Raw genomic sequence first — 19,445 nt, 5'->3', positions numbered from 1 at the left:
GGTAGCAATTATTATTTTATTATACATTCAAGTTATTTTGGGGGAACCTACTAGGAGCCCGACATTGTACCAGGTATTGTAAGTATATACTGGTGAACAAAAAGGATATGGTCATGACCTCCCAGCAAATCTGTGATATATTGATCAACTTCTGTGAGAAGGCACTGAATATGCTAGTCCCTGGATGTACAAACATGGAAGAGAATCAGATGTGATCATTCCTGTCATGAAATTCAGAATTAGGATCAATTAAATCAGATTTATTCACACAAAGCAGAGTTGGGTGTTACACAGGAGACACAAAGGGGCTGGGTGGGAATTGTGTAGAAGAAGTCACTGAATTCTGATTTGATGCATAAGAGAAAACTTGAGGGAGAAGGTGACATTGGCATTGAGCCTTGAAGAGCTCATGTAATTTTGATTGGTGGACTAGTGGATGGAGGGAGAGATGTTCAAAGGGCTTTAGAATGTGAAAGTAGTTCATTGTAATTCCCTGTGGCAGATAGTCCATCTTGCCAGCAGAGCCCTAACACATGCTTCCAGGGCTGTTCCAGGCACGGAATTTCCATTGGTCTCACTCACCCACAGCATTCCCATTGAGCAGGCTGTCATTGGGCCAGGCATAGGCACTTGACACAACTCTGGTCAATGAGACGTGAAGAGAAGGCTGCTGGGAAATGTTGCTTCCCCATAAAGAGCAAACACTCCAGTTTTCTCCCGTGTCTGAGGGAGAAACAAAAACCAAAACCTGATTCCTTGGTGATGTTCTCACACTGCCAATGTGAAATTGATCTAACTCCAGACTTCGTGTCACATGAGGTGATAAGCTTTTCTTAGTATCTTAGTGACTTCTGGTTGGATTTTTGTTGTAGTCGATGTTACCTGCAGCCGGATACGGCAGATCAGCACACGCTAACTGATCCGTTCACCCATGGGAAACTTGACTTTTCCTTCTCACTGCTTCAACCCTCTGCTAAATGTCACTCCTCTTGTTTCTGCTTCCTTTGCATCATCCAGAATGGAGCAAGTTAACCTAAGAGCTGACAATGTATTTAGCCAGTCTTCCCATCCAGGCACATGGGGAGAAATGCAAAGCAATGATTAACAATGTGAGAAAGCACTGCACAGGGCAACACTGCGACTGTTCCGTGTCATCTACCTTCCTGATCCTTTAGTGAGGGACTTGTGCAATTCTCATGGGAGGGGAGGGGGAACCATCAAGGAAAAGAATGTTGGCAAGTCCAAGGGAAGTGATGTCAACATCTGTGGACTCACAGCAGTGCTGGAACTCGCTGGCACTTCCCACAGGAGCAGAGACTACCTCTGGAACAGTCTAGCTGTTGGAAACCACTACTGGCTGGCAGACAGCCAACTGTCACAAGGGCAAAGGATGTGCCACCCTCATTCCTGAGAGTCTGGATCAGCCTCAGGGACCCAGGTCAGTCCACGACAGAAGCTGTGAATAAGCAAACACTTCCACCAGCCTCTGCCTACTTTCCCACTCCCTTCCTAATTCCCTTCTATTTCTAGCTCCGCCCCTCCCACGCACCCTTCCCCTTCTGCTTCTCCCTCTCACTCAACAACTCATATCCTGCTTGCCAGATGAACACAGCACAAACTAAGCCACCTACCGCAGGGCCTTTGCAGTAATGCTTCTCTCTAGCAGAAACCCAGCATTCTAGACTGGTATTGGGGAATCTGGTCTCAAGCCCAGTGCTTCCTGTCCCACGCAAAGTCTCCTGAGACAGTGAGGTACCACGGACTGGATCCTCGGGTCTCGCAGCCAGCCAGTGGGGCTGTACCTCAAACTCCACTGTCTTCTGGCATCTCACACTGGGCCTCCTCTCCTATAGCCACGTGTCCCCTGTCTACCCGGTCCTACCCACCTTCAGTCTCAGCTTAGATCTCCTTCCTCCACAAAACCTGCCCTGATTGATCCCCATGTCCAGGTTGGAGTCCTGTCCCTCTGATGTATCCCCACGACTCTGAATAGCTTCCTCTCTGACCACTTGTTACACTGATTTACAAGCCATGGTTGCAAGTAAACCAGCATACAGCAAAGCCCCAATATGTAGCAGGTATTGAATGAATGAGCTCACACACATCACAGTTCTGGGAAGCACATGACTGCCTTGTTCCTCACTGGACACTCAGCATCACTGGACTTAAGCATCAATGCTTAGGTGTGGGAGATACATGGGGATTGTTTGTTTGTTGATTGAGTCTTCCGCAGAAGGATGCTTGTATCTGTGCTGCCATTGATAAGCCGGGACATGCTTACTGCAAGGGCAAGAAGCACAGCCCGTGACCTTTCTAGAATATCAGGAATTAGGGGGAAGGCGCAGAGTTAGGGAGAGGAAACTTCTGGTGCCGGGCTGTCGGGGCAGGCTTCTCTCCTCAACCACAGTTTCCTAAGGATTCTAATACGGGGGCTCACGGGTGGGGCTTCAGAAGATCCACCGATCCTCTGATCCTAAATCAAACACCCATGCCAGCAGCGGAACGTGCATCTGGGGAGGGTGGAATGTGCATTTGGAGAAGAGGTGGGGCTGGTGGCCCAGGCTTCCATGAGATCCAAAAGCATTATTACTCTAGACCTGTGTGCACGGTCCAATACGCCAGCCGATGGCCACAAGTGGCTCAGTTCACATTCAAAACAAAACCCCAGCTGTAGGTCAAGTGCTCCACGGCCACCACCTACCTATCAGACAGCCCAGATACGGAGCATTGCTGTCACTGCAGAAAGCGCGGTGGGACACAGCTCCTCCTCCGCAGGGCTCCGGAATTAATGCACAGCTAAGACGGGATTCGGGGAGCGCTTTTGTAAAACGAGTTGCCAGCTTTCAAAGACGAAAACATAAACCTCTGAAATCCCGATTTATGTGGGGGCAGGGGGATGGGACTGCCTGCCCGCGCGCGCCTGCCGTCCGCCCCCACTTCAGTGGTGCCCGCTTGGCCCTTCCTCGACGCCCCTGTTTGCTACCCCGCCCAGCCGGCTCTCCTCCCACTCGCTTCGGTCTGCAAACAGTCTCCAAATTTTGCTAGAGGGGGACGGCCGTGAGCTTCAGGACACGTGGGGCCGGGTCTGGGGGCTGCGCTTGAGGTTGAAGGGGGCAGCGCCACCTTCCTTCGCGTTCCCCGAAACCGGACGACGAGGGGCAACGGTGCCCCGAACATCTGTTGCTTGATAAAGAACTTCTTCCCCGTCTTCCCACGAGCCCTCCAGTCCCCAGCCCCGTCCGCCTGGGCCCGCCCCTCTCCACGAGACTGCGGGGAGGGGCCGAGGCGCAACCCGAGCCCGGCGCCCACCACCCGCGCCGGCGACGTGGCTCCGAGGCCCGGCCTCCCCCGGGCTCCCCCGGCCTCGCCGCGGCCAATGGGCGCGTGAGCGGGGCCGCCCTCCGTGTCCCTGCCCCGGCCCGGGCGCGCCCCTCCGCAGGGGCCCGGGGCGGGCACTGCCGAGGCGCCGGCCCGCCCCCTGCCCGCGCCGGCCCCAGCCCCGCCGCCGCCACCGCCGCCGCCGCGCTCGGGCCCCCACTCCCGAGCCGCCGCTCTCGCCGCTCGCTCCAGCGTGGCTCGCGGCCGCCCTCTCCACGGGACCATGGCGCGCGGCCGCCGCCTGGGGCTCGCCCTGGGGCTGCTGCTGGCGCTGGCGCTGGCGCCGCGGACGCTGCGGGCCAAGCCCACGGTGCGCAAGGAGCGCGTGGTGCGGCCCGACTCGGAGCTGGGCGAGCGGCCGCCCGAGGACAACCAGAGCTTCCAGTACGACCACGAGGCCTTCCTGGGCAAGGAGGATTCCAAAACCTTCGATCAGCTCACGCCGGACGAGAGCAAGGAGAGGCTGGGGTGAGGCCGCGGCCCGGGGCAGCGCACGGCAAAGCGAAAGCGAGATCGCGTGCGGGGGCCTGCGGGGCCGGGCGGCGGGGCCCCTGGGAGCCCCGCATGGAGGTCGCTGCCACGCCCCGGCTGGAGGCTTCCCGCGGGGAGAAGGGAACGTGGCAGCGGCGCGGGAGCCAGGACGGCCAGGGCCCGCCCCCTCCCCTGGTTGCATCAGAAGGAACGGGAGAGCGAGTACAAAAGAAGGGTTTGTTCACGGGGGCCCTTAGTGACTTGGCTGTAGCCCCGCTGTTCCCCCCAAGCTCCGGGTTCCCGGAAAGAGGGGCTGTGATCATCTCTAGGAAGGGATGGGGGGCGGGGTGGATATGAGTGGGGGAATGATGACGGCTGCGGGCCTCCCGTGGAGGCCGGGGCCGGGATGTGCCCGCCTTTTACCCGGTACATCTGCCGTCAAGACATTAAAATCCGGTTGACAAGAAGCGAAAGGTGGTCAGGGGTAGCAGATGGGCGTGGGGGGTGGGGCAGAAATGGAAACTGGTCCCTTAGCGTCCGTCCCAGCGGCGTCCACAGAGCCACTCAGTTCCCTGGCAGAAAGCAGGAGGCTGGCGGTAGCGGTGTCGGCTTGTGACTCTGGGGCCCAACCTGATGCACCCCGGGGACAGCCTCTCCAGCCCCTCCAGGAGACACCTGGGCATTGGGCAGAGTTACCTGGAAATCCTGCCACAGCGGGATCCGCTGCCAGCTTGGTCCCAGGTAGAGGCAGGGCTGGGGAGGCACCCAGCCGGTTTGGGGGTGTGTGTGGTGGGAGTGGAGGCTCTTCATGTTCTGCCACACAGAAGAGAACACAGCCATCCCTGTGCCGGCCAGGGGCTACCAGAGGCCAGTGGGCTCAGTTAGGCTCTGAGGATGAATTACACCTATTGTGAAGGTGTACCAGCTGCCTGCTCTGATAAAAAAAGATCTCTGAACTTCAAAGTCACCTTCAAACAATTACCTTTTCTTTTGTAGAGAAATACTTTCTCTTCTCCTTAGGGGCCTCCACAATGGGGGCCATTGATAAGTGCACCATCTCCTATTGTTTTGAGGCACTTGGTGACTGATTTCTTCTGGGGCCCTCTGTGGATGACAGCCATTAGGCACTGTCACTGGAGAGGAGCAGGGGGACAGGTTCTGGGATCCGAAGTTGGGAACTCGTTTTTTTCAACCTCACAGCTTACAGTTCAGCATCTCCCGTGAGCCAGTGGAGTCGGTCTAGGTTTGACCCTTGTATGTACAGGACCCCGTTCATTCATTTAGGCAACAATACTTCAATGGCTACTGTGTGCCAGGTGCCATGCGATGGTGGAATGGAAAAACCACAGCGCACGCATCCGGAGGAGCCCCGAAGGCTCCAGGTGGGAGGGAGGCGTGGGCTGGGGGGCTGGGGGGCTGGGGCCAGCACCTCATCAGAGCTTGTGGGATGATTCAGAGCTTGTGGGAGGTCCCACAGGGGAAGACACTGTTGGAGAAAGAAGAGCTCACTTGGAAGAGTGTTGAGCCCTGTTCTGGGGCGTGAGAAGAACTGAGTCTGTAAAGGGGCAGGGAAGAGGAGGGAGGGGAGGACAGGATGAGACGCCCCCCTGTATGCAGCTGCAGTGCCGTGACCCCGCTGGCCATGGGGTGAAGATGTAACTGAGGCCAGGTGGGCAGACCAGGGGCGCGGGGTGGGGCGTGATGAATGCCTGAGCTGGGCATGGCCTGGTGAATCCAGATACAAGTAGGAGGCAGACTGGCAGCTTTGGACTTTAACTAAGGGTTGGGGAGGGGAGGGAGGGAGGAGTCAAGGGTGACATCCGGGTCGGGTCTTTGGCCTGAGCCACCAGGTGGGAAGTAGATGCCCCGTTCCTGTGTAAGGTAAACCTGGCCTAGTGCTGGGGTGGGGCTGAGTGTGAGAAGCCACCTCTGTCCTTAGCTTCTGTTTCAATAGTTCCCTCCCAGCCTGGGCTGCCGAGGGAAGAGCATGGTTGGATCTGGGCAACTTTGTCACCACCCCCTGGCCCTCAGTTCTGAAGATGTGACAGCTCGCAGGCTCCAAGGGACACCCAGGCCAGAGGCTTGCAAAGAGGCTGCATGCAGGCACGGATATGCCACAGTCTTAAAAGAAGATGTACATTACTTGCTGACTTTTACAATTTGAGAGAGTTCAGTGCAGACCCCGATTCCTGGTTCCTCCCGAGCCTGTGGCCCCCAGCAGGCGGACATGGTCTGCACCAGACCTGGGCATCGCGGCCAGGGCTTCTGGGAGTTGCCATAGGCCCTGCCTGCAGGCCTTGCTCATGTCTGTTCCCTGCTGAGAGTTTGTTGAGTTCTCCACCCACCCCAACTGAGATCCTTGTCTTTTGTGAGGAAAGCCACGCTCTGTTGTTTGTTTTTTTTTTTTTTTTTTTTTTTTTTTTTTTTTATTATTTTTGACAGGCAGAGTGGATAGTGAGAGAGAGAGAGACAGAGAGAAAGGTCTTCCTTTGCCGTTGGTTCACCCTCCAATGGCCGCCGCGGCCGGCGCGCTGCGGCCGGCGCACCGCGCTGATCCGATGGCAGGAGCCAGGAGCCAGGTGCTTTTCCTGGTCTCCCATGGGGTGCAGGGCCCAAGCACCTGGGCCATCCTCCACTGCACTCCCTGGCCACAGCAGAGAGCTGGCCTGGAAGAGGGGCAACCGGGACAGAATCCGGCGCCCCGACCGGGACTAGAACCCGGTGTGCCGGCGCCGCTAGGCGGAGGATTAGCCTAGTGAGCCGCGGCGCCGGCTCTGTTGGTTTTGTTTTTTTTTTTTTTGTTTTTTTTTTTGCCGCTCACAGTATATTCCTTGTGAAGAAGGTGGTCCAGTGTATAGGGAAATCGAGCCTCAGAGAGTCCTGCCCTTGGCCCAAGATCACACAGGTGGTGGAAGACCCCAGCCAGGATAGGGATCCAGGTTCTCTGATTAAACCATTCAGCTTTAGCCACATCACAGCTACCTCTCCTGACATCTCACTCTGGAGACGTGTAAAGAGAGAAGCTAAGATTTGTTTACTCTTTCAAGAAATTTATCTGTTGAACTCCTACTGTGGGTCAGGTTGCATTACATCCTGGATCTGGGGGGAGGGGGCATGCGTTAGATGGTCTCCCTACCTTGAAGGAGAGATGCACTGTCCGATGCTGCTGAATCTTTGCCTGGTCCTCCGCTGGCTTTGGGTGATCATGGAGTCCCCGGGACTGGAGCAGCACTTGGTGAGCTCAGTTCTACACAAGGTTGAGAGAATTCTGCTGTGTGGGGCTGAGATTTCCTGGAATGAAGTTTTAAAAAAAAAAAAGGGCACTTGGCCCGCGCAGTGGCTCACTAGGCTAATCCTCCGCCTGTGGCGCTGGCACCCCGGGTTCTAGTCCCGGTTGAGGCGCTGGATTCTGTCCCAGTTGCTCCTCTTCCAGGCCAGCTCTCTGCTGTGGCCAGGGAGTGCAGTGGAGGATGGCCCTAGTGCTTGGGCCCTGCACCCCATGGGAGACCAGGAGGAAGTACCTGGCTCCTGGCTTCGGAGTGGCGCAGTGCTGGCCGTGGTGGCCACTTGGGGGTGAACCAACGGAAGGAAGACCTTTCTCTCTCTCTCTCTCTCCCTCTCCCTCTCTCTCTCACTCTCTCACTGTCTAACTCTGCCTGTCAAAAAATAAAAAATAAAAAAAAGGGCACTTGAAGTTGAGTCATTAGCCTTGAGATCTGTGACAGTTGCCAAGGGGCAGGGCTATTTTCAGATTGTTAGAAATGGTTCCACGTCCCTGGCAGAGAGGAGCTTGGTCTCCGATGGAGCTGGGGATCATTGTTCAGTCTCCTCCTGTCCTCTCCTTCCCTGGCAACAGGATATAGGAAGTTTTGTCCACCCAATTCTCAAACTGACTTTGTTTCCCTTCTTAATTAATCGAAGATTAACTGCCAATTAGAAAGTCTGTTGACAAGAAGGTTTTATCCCTGAAGTTGCTAGAACACCAGCCCCAAACAGAGAAACAAATGCACAAATAGCCTGTATGAGACTTAGTAAACAATAGAACTAGCTTGTGGTGTCATTGAGCTGCTGGCCCTAACTTGGGACCTTCTGGCCCAGAGATGGTCAGTGGTGAGTTCCCACGCTCAAGTTTGTGGTGGACTAGCACTTAGTGTACTGTACTCCAGTGGAGCCTGGCGGGAAACCACTGGCCAGCTGTGGAGCTGGAGACCCCAGTGGGCACGGGGTCTTCGCCCTGTACTGGGAACCCGGAGGGGGCGGGTAGTCAGGCTGCTCGGTTGGTCAGGTTTCCTGGCTAGGTTCCGTGATGTCCATCCCTGACATTTTATGCTCTCTCCAGCAAGATCTGCTCTCCTTTGGCTTTAAGTTTCAGGTCTCCAAGTTCAAGGTGGTGGGCTTTTTTTTTGTTTGTTTCGTTTTGTTTCTTAACAGAACTTACTTTTAGGTCTACATAGAATTTTCCATTTTTTTGGATTGGGCCTTGGAGCCAGAAAACCTGGGTTGTAACCCCCATTGTACAAAGCACCAGCTGTGTGATCTTGGAAAAGTCATTCCACTTCTCTCTGGGCCTCAGTTTCCCATACTCTAAAACAAGGGAGTTGGACTACATCGGGGAGACCAATGGGTTTCATCTTCCAGATCAGCTCTGATCATTTGCAAGTGGACAGACACCTCAAGGGCGCTGGACTGAGAGTCCTGAGGTGCCGTCTAGGATTATCTGGACAGAGGGCTGTCATCCATTAAGCAGTGCCTGCCATTGGCGTGGGGTGGAGGGTGGGGGCAGCACACCAAGTTAGAAAGGGTCACCTCTCAGACCCTTTCCAGCACCGTAGCATCATTGACTCTGTTTTAGTTCTTTCTGCATTTTAGATTGTGCAGTTTACCTTTTGCTGGCCCAAGGTCACCCAAACCTTGATAACAGTGGCCTCGTGGAATTTTTATGTGTTTTCTTGCTACAGGAAGATTGTCGATCGAATCGACAGTGACGGGGATGGCTTTGTCACCACCGAGGAGCTGAAAGTGTGGATCAAACGGGTGCAGAAAAGATACATTTATGATAATGTTGCTAAAGTCTGGAAGGATTATGACAGGGACAAGGACGATAAAATTTCCTGGGAAGAATACAAACAAGCCACTTATGGTTACTACCTAGGTAAGAGGTGCTACAGGAGTGAGTCATGGCTGGGGCCCCGGGCACAGGCTTCTCGCAGACTTGTTACGCTCATCGCTCATCGTGTTCACCCCACTCTGGGGAGATGTCACAACCTCCTAAGTAGAAGCTGCTTGTGTAACATCTCCCTCTGCTTACTAAGAATGCACTGAGTTGCTTCTCATATAGTAGGAGAAGGGGGTGTGAGGAACTAAAAATGTCCCAGGGCAGTCATTTAGTCTGTCAGCTAAGTCGCCAATCAGGACAGCCACGTCTCCTTGGATCCCCTGGGTTTGATACTTGGCTCCAGGTCCTGGTTCCAGCTTCCTGCTCATTTTGACCCTGGGAGGCTGTGGTGATGGCTCAGGTAATTGGATTTTTGCCATCCATGTGGGAGATCTGGATTGAGTCCCTGGATCCTGGCCATTGTAAGCGTTTAGAGAGTAAACCAGCAAAATGGGAGTTTTCTCTGTCTCTGCCTCTCATTTAAAAAAAAAAATCTCTTAGGTTGCTGATATACTTGAACTTATCTCAGAGGCACACACAGAGGAAAGCAGAAGGGAAGAATAAGCTGCTGAATTTCAGACAGCAAGGATCGAGTGGGCTGGAACAGTCAGGGAAAGCTTCCTGTAGAGGGTGATTTGGGAGCTGGACTTGAAGAACAGACTTCTATTTGGAGAAATACTGACTTGCCTGTGGAGAAAGTGGGCCAGCTCGAGGGGCAGAGGTGCAGCAGTGCACTCAGTAATGGGCAGGGCCTGGATACGAGGCAGACTAGATTAAGGGGACTGGGTGGAGGATGTTATGCAAAGTCCTAGGGTGGTAGAGGCCATGGGAAGTGAAGGTGCTTACACAGCCAAATGCAGGGGGTCCTGAAAGCCAGACAGGGGCACTTAGACAAGATGTTGTTGGTCGTAGAAGCTTCTGGATACAGATCAAGGATGAAAGCAGAGTGCAGCAAAGAAGTAGGGCATTGGTTTGCGATCTTAGCCATTGGCTGTAATGCTTCTGATAAGCCAGTAGGGCCTAGATCATGGGGTGGCTTGGAGGGACAGACACTAGAGACATCCTCAGTTTAAAGGTTTTGAAGAAGTTGGCCCACTGGGGCATGAAGGATGAGTGATCTGGAAGGGGACGTCTTCCATCACGGCACAGTTGCAACCTTTCTGTGTCCGTCCTGCAGGGAACCCTGCAGAGTTTTCCGACACTTCAGATCATCACACCTTTAAAAAGATGCTGCCCCGGGACGAGAGAAGGTTCAAGGCTGCAGACCTCGACGCGGACCTGACAGCCACTCGGGAGGAGTTCACGGCCTTTCTGCACCCCGAGGAGTTTGAGCATATGAAGGAAATTGTGGTGCTGGTAAGATCAGCGATAAGCCTGGGCTGGGAAGACCAGGGGGACAGCTGGAGGACCCTGAAGTGGGCTTCACCGGAGTTCCTGTCCACCCAGGACGGCAGCCAGGGCAGGCGGTGGGCAGGCTGCTGGGACAGCCAGCCCCGGTAGTGCTGTGCAGCACAACGGAAGCTTGTTTCTTGCTTATCTAAAGTCCGGGACAGATGGTCTGAGCCAGGCAGATTGTCTGGGCCGATCACCCAGGCCACTTCCACCTTGTGGCTTCGGGCTCCTCCTGGCAACAGCGAGCTGGTGGACAAAGGAGAGCAGAGGAGCAGAGGGAAGGTGCAGTGCGTCTTCACTGTTCCAGCCGCAGAATGGCACACCCCCTTCAACTTACAGTTCATCTGGCCCTGCCTGGGTCCGAGAAGGCTGGGAAATGGAGCTCAGATATGTCCCCAGAAAGAACCAATGAGTGTAGTGAGCAGTAGCTCTTCCCTGCCGTGGTTTTCTGCTTTAAAGGAGTTGGGAAAGACTCTGAAATGGAATGCACTGGACTGTTAAAACCATTGGAAATGTAAAGTAAAAAGTGTGGCTAGGCAGGATGCTGCCCTGGGGCCCTGGGACCGGGAGGAGGCTGAGTGGATCAGACCCTCGGCTGGGAGGGTGCACTGTGCCTGCAGAGGCCCAGTGTAGCTGCTCTCTGGGGTCTCTCGCTGTGTCCCAGGTGTCTTCATTGTCCAGGACAATCAAATACATGCGATCACCTGTGCCCTGGGTAGGTGTCCTGAGCCAGTTCCACCTGTCCCAACGCTGGGAAACAGGTGGCTGAAGCTTTGGTTTCTAATCTGCCCTGGGTTATTGCAGGTGCCCAGCTGCCGGGTGGATGGGTCCAGCTTTTGCATCAGGCCTCATCTCCATGACCACCGTGGCCCTCAGGACTGGGCAGTGGCACCAGGGATCATTTCTCTGTACTCCCTAACCTCTACCCTGTAATAGCTGAGTAGCCAGATGGGAACAAAGGTGGGGAGTTAGCCACAGGCATTGAGTGGCTTCAGGTTCAACAGACAGAAAACTCACTGAGTTACTGACCCTGGTTACAAAATAAACACCTGATTAAGGAGTCAGACGGAAAATAGAGTATAATACATTCAAAAGCCAGTCAGGCTTCTGTTTGTCAGTTGTCTACTGTTTTCTGTTTCTCTGACACCAACGCAGAGTTCATGGTCCAGTTAGCACCAGGGTCATGTTTGTGATCAGCTAACCCTGTAGTTTTCACGCTGGGTTCCTGGCAGGTCCCGCCAGGGTGGGTGGTGGAGATGGTTGACTTGGCAGGACTTCCTGATGCGACCAGAGCACCCCAGGCTTTGCAGGTACACGTTCCTGCGGAGAGAGTGTTCTGCCCCTGGGAGTGTGGGATGGGGGAGTAGGGACAGAAGCCACTGCTTGTGCTTTTGCAGGCTAGCAGCTGATGCCCAGGAAGGCAAGGCGGTGAACCAGGGGTCAGCAGGCATTCACCCATGAACGCCGGGCAAAGCAGGACAATAGAACTCGCGGCTTCACTTAGCACACATGGCCACCTTGCATTCTGTTTTCCCTTTGCTTCCTAGGAAACTCTGGAGGACATCGACAAGAATGGGGATGGCTTTGTGGATCAGGATGAGTATATTGGTGAGTGCTGGCCTGGAGTCCTGCTCAGCTGCCCTGACTGGGCGACATTCCCCCACCCCCGGGTCTGGCTGCTTTCCCTAGATGTCTCTGAGCAACAGGTGCGAGTCTGCAGGGCCTTCCAGCCCAATTGGACACACCAGCTCAGGGAGGCCTTATTCAACCTCGTTCACTGACGAAGAGATGAAGAGGCTGGCCCCGCCTCCCGCTAGACTGACCAAGAGTTGGCCCCTTGGCCGAGAGAGGAGGCCTTCAGCACGCTGCCTCGGTTTACCTTTGCAGATTAGAATTGGAGGGCCCACAAAGTTGCTTGAAGCTAGAGCAGACAGGGTGGGGGAAGACTTCCAAATCGAACCATGGGTCACCGGAGCCCAGAGGCTGTGTCAGCGCAGCTGTGATCCACGTCGCTGCGTGTACACTCTAGCTCTCAGCAGAAAGACATCCCTCTGTCAGTCCGTTTCCAACAACACTGCCGGCGTGTGCCTCTGCGGGGGCAGGGACTGGACCTAGCATTTTGTTGTGAGCTCCACGTAAAGCAACGTTGAGCAGCTGTCTTCAGGTAACTGAGCACTGGCTGACGGAGACTTGGCTCAGGAGCCAGGTTCGCAGGTTAGAGCGCTTCCCAGTAGCCCCAGAGCCCCAGGCGTGCAGGACTGGAGTGGGCAACAAGGACATTCTCCCTTGACCCCCACCCACTGCTGCAGCACACAGCTCCCTTTGCAGGCTGCCTTCTCTCACCAGCTCTGCTTTTCCTATTCCTGTTAGTTAAGAGCTAGAGAACCACTGGGTTTAGGTGTTGACCTGTGCAAGAGGGACGGGACTTGTGTAGCTCACTTGCACACACCTCCAAGAAGCAGCTGATTGTCTTCATATGTACGCCCAGCACGCAGGCTGCCCTTCGGCTCTGGTTCCGTGGCTGTGTTATTTTGCCACTCCATACCTAAGAACAGGTGCCTTCGGTGATGATGGGCAGAGTTGCTTCCGGTCTTGCGATGGGGAGAACTGAACCCTGTCCCCTGTCGTTGGTAACAGACAGGTAGCTCTCGCCACAGTAATTAAAGTGATCTTGATGGCCCCACCTTTGTAGAACAGCAGATGCTGACAGCTGTGTCGTCAGCGCGAGCACCGGAGCCTCCTCTTGCCGGTGTTCTTGCTGCGGCCACAGTGGTGATGGAATTAGACTGACAGAAAAGGCTGATGGATTAAAACAAACAATGTGGCGCTTTTGATTAAAAGTGTGTCCTCTTCCCAGCCCTCCTGAACTCTGCATTGAAATGGTGCACAGCCAGGCACAAAAGTCTTTGAGTGGCTCTGCCTGAAAGAAATACTCCATTCTTCAACACTGGGCACGGAGGGAGGGAGGCCACGGGGCTTGAAAACTGAATTCTGAGTAACTTGTCATCACAGGGACCAGATACATTGACTTGTCCAGCAGGGGACTTCATTTCAGGATTTCAGGGGCGCCCTCTTTCCAGGCAGGGATGGTGGTCGTGTGGTGTAGAGGGAAGGGCACTGGAATTAGAAGCCCTGGCTTCTTCACTTAACAGCTGTGTGACCTCAGTTTTCCTTATCTGCAAAATGGAAACACTTAGATGAAGCTCAAAATGTATGTGACAGTTCTCTCTCCTACACAATGGGCAAATGTCGGGCGTGAGTCTGCCTCGTAGGCAAGGGTCTTACGTCTACTTTTCCTTCATTACTACCTGTTCCCTGTGCCACCTGATGCTTCTTTTCTGTTTTTCTGTACTGAAAGTTTAGCACAAAGTTTTTCCCATATTGAAGCTTTTTTTCCAAATGTGTATGTTGCTTCATTTTAATATATGTAGTTTTCTACGTCTATATTTGACAGGACTTCAAAAGAGAGATATTTACATCCAGTCAAGTTGCTATTTTTAAAGAAAATGATTCACAGTTGGATTTTCAGATAGTATATGACAAGCTCATATGAGATTTTCTCATAAAGAATTTTTTTCTATATTGACACTTCATTATAAGGAGTTTATTTCTAAATTGAAACCTTGTTACATAAAGTTTTTTTTTTCTTCACTTTTCAAACTGCTTGACTAAATTGTGCTTCCATTAGAAAGAAATTACCCAGAGGGCTTTTCTTTCCAACAAGACCTCGTGCCAGGGTGAGCAATGCATAGATGTCTCCTTCCTTTTCCTTTCCCTGCCGTTTTGTAAAGCGTGACAATGATCTGTCTTATAGAACTGTTAAGGATGAAGTAAAATGCCAGGATAGAAACAACGGTGGCAGTAAACACGCTAGTTAGGAGCACGTGGGTTGCAAGCAGAACGGCTGTGTTCCCATGCAGCTGGAGCTTACACTAGGCACGGATCACGTGGTAAAGCCACGCGTCAGAACTTCATCTGAAAAATGGTAACAGCAACGGCACCTGCTTCATAAAGCCAGCTGGAAAAAATGTATCTAAAGCATGTTCCAGCATATCTGGTCCACGGAAAGTGCTCTGTATTGTGAACTGTTCGTGTTTACCTAGATAGTGCTACTTTTTGTCTCAGTGGTCTGTTTGAGCCTCATGATGACCTGTGATCTGTAAATTATTTTCTCCTTGGTATAGACCAGGAAAGTTAAGGTTCAGTCACTGAACCAAGTAGCTTGATCTCAGTCACTGGAGTAAGTCAAAAGCCAGGATTGGTCTTCTGGCTCTGAAGGTCGTGTCTTTTCTGTTCTATCATGGGCCTTCCCAGTGGATACGTTGTGCCTTTATTATCCCCAGTAAGCTGGCCACCAGTGCGTGGAGTTAGGTCTCTTGACTGCTCTCACCTTTAAGAAATGCAGAAAGTCAGCTTTTGTTTTTCGGTTGTTTTTTTTTTTTTTTTTTTTTGGCTTCTACCTCCCCCTTGTCTTTGTAACTGAAAGCAAACTTCCCTTCCAGCGGACATGTTTTCCCACGAGGAGAATGGCCCGGAGCCAGACTGGGTTTTGTCAGAACGGGAGCAGTTTGATGAATTCCGGGACCTGAACAAGGATGGGAAGCTGGACAAAGATGAGATCCGCCACTGGATCCTCCCTCAAGACTACGACCACGCACAGGCCGAGGCCAGGCACCTGGTGTACGAGTCAGACAAGAACAAGGTACCTCCCGTGCCGCTGCACGCACTGATTGATTGAAAGAGCACTATTTACATAAGATTAGTTTTATTTGCTGCTTTGGCAATAGCATGGCCCTTGTGGCTGTGTCCTTGTTGACTTTTCATTGTTGCCCTGCGGTAGAGACCTGGAAATCTGAGCCAGGGCTGTGATAACCCACGGGGAGTTCCCTCGGCCCAGACTTTCCTGGATAGTCAGCTGTGGGCCACAGCTAGGCCACAGAACCAATAACTTTGTTAATGTGGGCAGGACATGGATTTAAGGAGTATACCCAACCTTGCCTAAGATGGGCTTATTCATCTAATTGTTTAGTCCCCAAAAGTGCAGAGAGAGTGACAGAAAGTGAGAGAGATCTTCCATCCACTGGTTCACTCCTCAAATGCTGGCAATAGTTAGGGCCAGGCCAGACATAGTTGGGAGCTGCTTCTGAGTCTCCCACATGGGTGGCAGGAATCCAAGTACTTGAGACGTCATCTGCTGCCTTCCAGGGCATGCATTAGCAGGAAGCTGCTTCAGAGTGGAGGTGGAACTTGATCCCAGGCACTCCAAGATGGTATCTCAAGGGGCAGCTTAACCTGCTGCACAACAGTTACTGCCCTGGGCACCAAATATTTATCAAACACACGTGATGTGCCAGCCACGAGGAGGCCCATCCCATTAAAATCGAGAAATCCTCAGACAAGCTCACACTTCTGGCTCCAATGCCTAATAATGTCAGTATCTATTGATAAATATCCAAATAAATAAATGAGTTAGAAAAAGAGTCCTTCCTCTTCCCACTTTGCTAATTGCTGCAAATTCCCAGGCTTTAGAATGAGGTCTTGAAAAAGAAAGCAGAATTCTTCAGGCCTGTAGACATAAATGGATCTCGAGCTTTGAATTAACCAGGGACTCACGTGAGGAGCTTCAGCTCAGGAGGCTGCTCCAGCTGGGAGCTGTGCAGTGCAGTGATGGGAGGTGAAGGAGGCACCAGCAGCTGCTGAATTATTATTGCTTTTTAAAATTATTTATTTTCATTTTATTTGAGAGAGAGAGAGAGAGATTTTCCATTTGCTGACCCCCTCCTCAAATGCCTGCACCAGCTGAGGCTGGGTCAGACTGAATCCAAAGGTCTGGAGCTGAATGTGGGTCTTCTACCTGGGTGGCGGAGACCCTGGCTTGAGGTGTTACCTGCTGCCTCCCAGGATGCCCATTAGCAAAAACGAAATCAAAAGTGGAGGCAGGACTTGAACCCAGGCTCTCTGATACGGGATGTGGGCCACCCAGGCAGCACCAAACATCTGCCCTGGTTCTGAATGGTAAACTATGATATCTGCAACGCTGCCAATCAATCAAGTCACATGGGCGCCGCCTGAGCTGCTGTGACAGCTGTGTCCTCTCTGCCACAGGACGAGAAGCTGACGAAAGAGGAGATCCTGGAGAACTGGAACATGTTTGTTGGAAGTCAAGCTACCAATTATGGGGAAGACCTCACCAAAAATCACGATGAACTGTGACAGACAACTGCCCATAACCTGGAGCGCCTCCCAGGCTCGCCTCTGTGGTCGGGGACGGTTGCTACGGTGGTCTGATTTCAAGCAGCTGTACCCCCCCCCAAATCAAGTTTATACCTCAAATTGGGGTAAAAATTGTCTTTCACTCAACATTTATGAGAAAACACTCATCGCTATGCTTTTACTAAGATTTCTCTCCAGACATTAAAATCTCGGTCAATTACAGTTCTCCGTGGGGACACAGGGCTACAACATGACATTTAAAATTTTTTTCCATGCAATTTCAACTCAAGGGGAACAAAACTTGAAACAGCCCTGTTATTTGGAAATTGGGAGAGGTGGGAGAGGACAGTGTCTGGAGTGACATCTGTGTATTTTAGCTACCAGGGTTTTTTCCATTTGTCCCTGTTAAATAGTTGGTGCAGGAAAATTCTGATAGTGCCGAAGTGGTATCATCCTAGGTCAGCTTATTTCATAGCAAGTCTGATATTTCAGATTCTTCTTCCTAACTTTATACCCTGAGCTGTTACTGTAAGTGGCATATAAAACCTCTGTGTGGTTTTTCTGTATGGACCTGCTAATGTGCACAATAAACCCACATCTTTGTTTTGTTTGTTTTTCCAGAAGAAGCAATCAGGAAAGCTAATGTGAAAGAGAAAGGGATTTTAGAGGTCAGGAAAAGGTGACTGTCAGGCACTTGAGGAATTAGAAACAGGAAACACGTGAAAGGTACTAGAGACCATTGTCGTGTTTGTAGATGCAGTGGGCCTGGTCTCTGGACCAGTCAGCAGAACTCCGTGCATTTCCTCACGGACCCCCAGCTGGAATGAGGCAGCGGAGTTCTGGCCACACTCCATCCAATCCAGAGAACCCACGGTTCTGGGACCTGCCCCCGGGGTGGCTTCTACCATGGAATTAGGACAAGACCGAGCAATGACTGGACTGGCACAAACAGTTATACAGTCTCAAATGCCACCCCGTGAAATGGAAGTGATTGAAATAAAGGATCCCCTTGAGGGTTTTCTACTGTGTCCTGTGGTGTCTGCCTTCTCAGATCCTGTTGTAACACCATGTAGAATCATTCAGGGTGACGGGATTCCATGAGTGAGATTATCAAGGTTACAGCCCCACGCTGACTGATTTAATAAATACATAATATCATTCCATCTCTATGCAGTTAGGGGATCTGTGGGCCATTTTAACTGTAGGATGTTTCTCTGACAGATTTCAAATGGAAAACTCAACACTTCTTCCCAGGGCCTCTGAGGCCCTGTAGGATCTTCCCTACCTACCTGGCCATCACTGGCTCCTTCCTATTCTCCCTTTCACCCCATATCCCAGGGCCACCAACTACTCTGTTGTCCTTGAACACACCAAGGTCATTCCTAGGTTGATGGTGTGCACTTGCTGTTCTCTGAGACAGCACACCCCTCATCCACGTCCTCTAGAGACTCAGGGTACCTCCTCAGGGAGGCCTTCCGGACCCCATTATTGAAAGTGGCCTCCCCTGAGGCCCCAATACCACATCCCCCTTTTATTCTCCTTGGTGCCTGTGACTGTTTCCTATGCTTACATTACTGTGAACTGGGTGGCGTTCAGCCATGGGGACTTACCCTCAGTGCTGCAGGCTGGAGTTGTCTCTCCAAAGGCTCTTCGAGGAGACTCGAGGAGCTCCTAGCTGCTGGCTACATCCCTCCTGTCTCTGTCTCGGCCTTCATGTGGCCTTTCCTGCCTTTTTCTGGGTCTCTTTTCAGTGTGTTTCTTAGATAACTTATCTTTGGATTTCGGGCCCATCTGCATAACCTAGGAGGATCGCATCTTGAGGGCCTTAAATACCTTTGCAAGGACGTCCTGTCAGGTCATATTCACATGGTTTGGGGGTGGACACATCTGTCTTGGAGCCTCCACTCAACCTGCTAGAGCACTCGGCATGATCTCCTGTGTACACGGCTCATCTCCTCCGAGCTCGAACACAAGCACACGAGAGCAGCAGTCTGAGTCACTGTTGTTGCTGGGACCTGGAGCAGTGCAGTCTAGCACACACTCAGTGTCAGTAATGATTGAGGGCTTGATAGCTTTAATAAACAGCAATAATCTTCTTTTAAATCTATGTATTTATTTGATAAGCAGAGTTAGAGAGAGGGAGAGACACAGAGAGACAGAGGGATCTTCTATCACTGGTTTATTCCCCAAATGGCCAGGCATAGGCCAGGCCAAAGGCAGGAGACTGTAACTCCATCTGGCTCTCCCATGTGGCTGCAGGGGCCAAAGCACTCGGGCTGTCCTCCACTGCTTTCCCAGGCACGTTAGCTGAATCAGAAGTGAAGCAGCTAAGACTCAAACCAGCCCCATTATGGGATGCCAGTGTCACAGGCAGTGGTTTAACCCACTGTGTCACAACACCAGCCCCAGAAATATTCTATAGGAAAACAAATTCTATAAAAATTATCCAAACTGTTAACATCTATCATATGGAAACTTAAGCAATTTGCCTAAGATTGCACAGTGATTAAATGGCCAGGTTTTCCTAGCTTGAAAAATCTTTGCTAGTTGGTATTAAGCGTTGCTGCTCCACATCTCTGAATCTCGTGTTTCCTCTTTATCTCTGCTCTTTCACAGCATATGGTGATGTGGCCGGGAAACAAGAAAACCCCTCTTACCTAGAAATAGCCTGACACCTTTTTTTCTTTCTTCTTTAAAGCAATGTGAATCTGTCTTTAAAAAGAAGAAAACAGTACCTTGTGTTCTAATTATAAACATAACACTTTTAAAAGGTGCCAGCATTATTTTTGCCCCCCACAAGGGAATCCTGGTTGATTTATTAAGTAAGATGTAAATA

The 19,445-nt window shown here is 52.0% G+C and overlaps 1 protein-coding gene across 1 annotated transcript; it reads left to right on the top strand.

The window, feature by feature from the left end:
• Positions 1-3,271: 3,271 nt before the first annotated feature.
• On the top strand, positions 3,272-17,637 carry RCN1 (reticulocalbin 1). The gene is made up of 6 exons (XM_008269369.5): positions 3,272-3,846; positions 8,808-9,001; positions 10,182-10,360; positions 11,944-12,004; positions 14,899-15,098; positions 16,502-17,637. Exons 1-6 carry the CDS (start codon positions 3,602-3,604, stop codon positions 16,607-16,609), a joined length of 987 nt encoding a protein of 328 aa, XP_008267591.4. The 5' UTR covers positions 3,272-3,601; the 3' UTR covers positions 16,610-17,637.
• The last annotated feature ends 1,808 nt before the right edge of the window (positions 17,638-19,445 follow it).

The sequence above is a fragment of the Oryctolagus cuniculus genome, chromosome 1, assembly GCF_051225735.1.
Source record: "Oryctolagus cuniculus isolate XC-2025 breed Fujian yellow rabbit chromosome 1, ASM5122573v1, whole genome shotgun sequence".
Classification (NCBI taxonomy): domain Eukaryota; kingdom Metazoa; phylum Chordata; class Mammalia; order Lagomorpha; family Leporidae; genus Oryctolagus; species Oryctolagus cuniculus.
The sequence above is the reverse complement of the archived record's forward strand: the minus strand, read 5'-3'. Positions and strand labels throughout refer to the sequence as shown.